The 4,875-nt window shown below is 39.5% G+C and overlaps 1 protein-coding gene across 1 annotated transcript; it reads left to right on the forward strand.

Annotated features, from left to right (window-relative positions):
* Positions 1-2,282: 2,282 nt before the first annotated feature.
* On the forward strand, positions 2,283-4,729 carry SNOG_00002 (hypothetical protein; the record flags this gene model as incomplete). Its single annotated transcript, XM_001790648.1, has 4 exons — positions 2,283-2,454; positions 2,530-3,796; positions 3,913-4,062; positions 4,318-4,729. 4 exons carry the CDS (start codon positions 2,283-2,285, stop codon positions 4,727-4,729), a joined length of 2,001 nt encoding a protein of 666 aa, XP_001790700.1.
* Between the last annotated feature and the right edge of the window lie 146 nt (positions 4,730-4,875).

Below are 4,875 nucleotides of genomic sequence, written 5' to 3' on the forward strand. Positions count from 1 at the left end.
TCCTAGCTAGGGTAGAGCAACTAGACGTTAAATTGCTATTAAAACTATTAAAAGAAAGAGACTAAAAGTAACTTTGTACACATCCTCGTATCAGTTATATTAACAGCGAATTGCAGCGATACTGTTAAAATACTAAAAAACAGTTTTCCTAACGTCTCTATTAAATAAGTATACTCTATGCTTCTATCTTATAAGCATTGCGCAGTATCTTTGCTTACTAGATACTATTTTTAATAGTAGTTAATAGTAGAAGTATAAAGGTATATATTAAGCTTTAATAATACTATCTCTAGATTATATAGAGCTAATCTAGCGCCTTAAAACTTTATATAAATATTCTTTACTATAAAAATTTTCTTAAATATAGCTTTAAAAGCTAGTAGAAAGATTTTTTTATTAATATAGTAAATATAACTATATACTAAAGCTAAGATGCTATTACTATATATATGCTTTAATAGTAAGAAATAGATAATATTAAGTAATTATAATAAGTAGAATAAGTATATAAGTATATAGAGAGTAATAATCTTCTTCTTCTTATAGCATTTCTAGAATTCTACTATATAATAGCTCTTATAGCTATTAATAATAAATAGCTTATATACTCTAATAGAATATATATAAGAGTTAAAGTATTTAAGCTAAGTAAGTGCTAGATTATTATTTATTTAGCTAGTAGAGCTAACTTAGATAACTTAGTTATATAAGAGATTATAGAACTAGTTTAAGATAAGAACTTTGGCTTATAAAGATAAGAAAAAATAAAATTACTTTCTTTATTATGCTAACGCTTTATACTAGTATAATTTACTTATAATTACTAAGCTAATACTTCTTTTATCTTCTTAAGCTTCTTTAAACTTATTATTATAAGCTAAGAGAATATCTTATTTATTAAGAAGCTAGACTTATTAAAGTTATATATATTCTTATCTGCAACTTTATACTTCTCTTTTATACTCTAAAACTAATATAAACTAGAGCTAAATAATTGCTAAGTTCTTATAAATAGCTTACTAGTAATTATATAGATAGAACTTTAGTATATTTATAGCTTAGAAGTATGCTTAATAAAGTTATTAATTTAGTTCTTACTAATAAGCTTACTAGCGTACTCTCTAAGTAGTCTATTAGCTATATTTTATATATTAGCCTTTAAGATAAGTAGACTGTATATAGAATACTTAAGTATATGCTCTATAATTACTTTCTCTTTTAGTTTTATAAAGTGCTTTATATTTAGCTTATAGTTATATTAAGAGTAGCACTCTATATAATAGTCTTAGATAGTACTTTAAGAGATATTATAGATAGCTATAGCGTATTATTTACTTTAGATTTAGTTAGAATTAATATTAAAGATAGTAAGCTATATATCTACTTTAGTATAAGTTTTTTAAGCTTAGTATTATTAAGATATTATGCGTTGTTACTACGTAGGCGTTTTAGTAGAGATTAGTAGCTAGCGGTTAGTTAGATAGCTAGCTTGCTTATAAACTATATTAAACCTACTATAATAATATAGTTAAAGTTAATTATACTAAGAAAAACTATCTAGCTGTTAAGATATAGGCTGCGCCTATACTTAGAGACTTTTCTATTAGCGCCTTAAGCCTAATTAGTTAGCAAGAAGAATATATATAGGCAGTAAACAGAGACCTTCTCAATAAGAAATATAACTTTATTCAGCATCACATAAATTCTATTCTTATAAGCTAGCCCATAACACTAGCTTAGTAGTCTATCTAGCTTAATAGTTAATTACATTATAGTTAATAGTAGAGATCTATTAATTTTAACAAGATCTTAGCATTATAGCTAACTTAACTAGGCAGCTAACTTGCTTAGATGGCACATTATGCAATCTTAAGCTCGAGGTTACTTTTATCTAATCTTCTAGTTTGTACTAGTGGAAGATTCTAATAAATAACTAAGTGGATTGCAGCCGTGCGCAATTGCAAGGATATTCTTTCCCCGCATACCTGTAGGCTGCCCTCGGTTCCGAGTTCCCCGGGTTCCCCTGAATTGCCGAGACCCCAACTGCATTCGCATTGTGCATCGAATGGAACTTGCAGGATTATCTTTTGATCTAGTATATAACTAGGATAGCCTGTATAGTTTTCGCTACTTTAATCTAATTTCGCGTGGTTGTGCGGAGTTTCACATCCATCTACGACGTACTTAACCTAGATCCTAGTGCAATGACACATCCAGATACATAAAATCGCTTGTACCTAAGCTTCCGACCTGAACTTGAAAATTCACAGTTACAGTCCGCGATGTCGTTATTGGCAAAGGCGTCACTCATACTTTTCACCCTGATCGCGAGGACCTTGGCCGCCCTGCCAGCATCGTATGATGTTGCTTGGACCACGCCCGGCGTGAATGGATCCGCTGATTCTATGCCTCTTGGTGGTGGTGATATCGGCATCAATACGTGGTTCGAGGATGGTAAGTTACTCTTCAAGTTGAGTTGTGAGGTCAAAATTGATGACCATGAACCCGCTCCTAACAAGCAATGAAAAGGCTCTATCTTGATGTACATTGCCAAAAGTGGTACATTTGACGAAAACAATTCTCTACTGAAGCTTGGTCGTGTCAGACTCTCCTTCCAGCCAAACCCCTTCGACCATGATACCTTCGAACAGCGCTTGCTACTCAACTCGGGCTACGTTCAGTTCACTGGTAAGGATAACGCCACGGCCAAGATCTGGGTAGATGTCTTTAATCCAGTTGTTCACGTCGAGATCGATAGCCCCGAAAAAATTGCCTTGAAGGTTGCTTATGAGAATTGGCGGTTTGAAGACCACGAACTTGTCAACGAGGAGCGCAACCAGGGCTCATGGGGACTGTACACCTCCAAAGTTCGAAATGGTACGACATACGCTGATAGTATCGGATTCCACGAGAATGGTGTCTTGATGAGTCATCGCAACGACAAGCTTGACCTCTGGGACTTCCAGCTCAAGCAGCAAGGGCTTGAGGAGCATGCTGAAACGATGTACAATCCTATGCGCAACAATGAGTTCGGTATATTTGTCCACTCTGAGCAGCTTCGGCCTGGAGATATCACCAATGGCACATACGTCAATACCACCTTCAAAGCCTGGAACCTGGACACGAAAACCGCTCGCAAGTCATTCAAGGTCAACTTCACCCTGCACCAGGCTCAGACCAGTAGTCATAAGGAGTGGTATGATGGTCTCAAGAATGTCATGAAGTCTGCTATCAATGCAACTCAGGAGGCTTCGCTTGATTGGTGGCGCGATTGGTGGGACCGATCTTACATCATCATTAATGAGGACCAAGGTGAGGATGATCCGGGATTCCAAGTTGGCAAGAACTACCAAATCTGGCGCTTTTTAATGGGCTGCAACGCACTGGGAGTCTGGCCTACAAAGTTTAATGGTGGGCTTTGGACTTTTGACCCAGTCTATGTCAACAAGTTCCGCCCATATACGCCCGATCATCGCCGTTGGGGAGGCGGCACGTTCACTGCGCAAAACCAACGTCTACTGTATTGGCCTTTACTACGATCTGGTGACTTTGACACCATGACTCAGCAGTTTGACTTCTACAAGCGTATCACGCCTAACGCCGTTCTCCGTGGCCAGGTCTACCAGGGTATTGATGCAGCTTATTTCCTCGAGCAGACCGATAACACCGGTCTTTCTAACGTCTTTGAGTACAATGCTCAGTACTACGATGACGATCAGAACACTCCCCGTCCTGACTTCTTTCCGGAAGGCGAGCTGTGGAACGTGTGGCTCAATCATATGCAGGATACTGCGAAGTGAGTACTTCCCGTGGTCTTGTTTATTCATTTTGCGCTAGTTGACTGTTGCTGCAACATTAATCCTTCTTGCGAGTTCGAAGTTCTCAGAGACAGGCTGACGGGTAAATCTTTAGCGAGTTCGCCGACATGATTCTCCAGGCCAACATTTACTCCGGGTATGATGTCAAGCCTTATCTAGAATTCATAGAGTACCAGCTAGCCTGGTTCGACAAGTACTATACCAAAAAGATGCAGGAGGGCACGCCCTGGGGCTTAACCGGGTTGTATGGCAACCAGTCTCTCGTTATCTATCCTGGCCTCTGGTGCAGAGACATACAAGGAGTCGTACAACCCCGTCTCTACACTTGCTGGCCTTCGAAAAGTGCTTCAAGATCTTCTTGAGGTTGGTGAGTTTAACCCTTAAGAACAGAACCTACTACACCACCTACCTCTCGCGCATCCCCTGCAAACCAACTGCGTCAGCAACAGGGTCACACATGCATCTCACCTGCCGAGGCTTATACTCGCGTACAGAATAGTGAGATTCCGCAGCTCTACACCGTGTTTCCCTGGCCCGAGTACGGTCTAGGCCTGCCGAACTTGACCTATGCCATCAATACCTATCTCTATGATACCGAAACTCAGTCCTATCACGGAAACGCCGGCTGGAAACAAGATGTCATCTGGCTTGCGCGTATGGGCCTTACTACCAACGCAACTGCTATGACCGAACAGCGCTTCGCCCCCAGTACAGTCTGCAAATTTCCGACATTCAAGGGCCCAAATTTTGACTGGACACCTGATCTCAATCATTTCGGCGCGGCAGCAATCGGTCTACAGGAGCAACTAATGCAGACGTTTGTTGGTAACGATATCCGACTACTAGGCGCGTGGCCTAAGACCTGGGATGCTCGCTTCAAGCTTTATGCACCCCACAACACTACCGTCTAAAGGAACAGTCATGGCAGGCAAGATGGAGAAGCTTGTAGCATCCCCAGTGTCGCGGAACGCGCATAGTATTCGGATATCGTTACCAACAAACGTCTGCGTTAGTTGCTCCTGTAGACCGAAACTGCCGCACCGAAATGATTAGATCA

Source organism: Parastagonospora nodorum (genome assembly GCF_000146915.1).
Source record: "Parastagonospora nodorum SN15 chromosome Unknown scaffold_1, whole genome shotgun sequence".
Classification (NCBI taxonomy): Eukaryota; Fungi; Ascomycota; class Dothideomycetes; order Pleosporales; family Phaeosphaeriaceae; genus Parastagonospora; species Parastagonospora nodorum.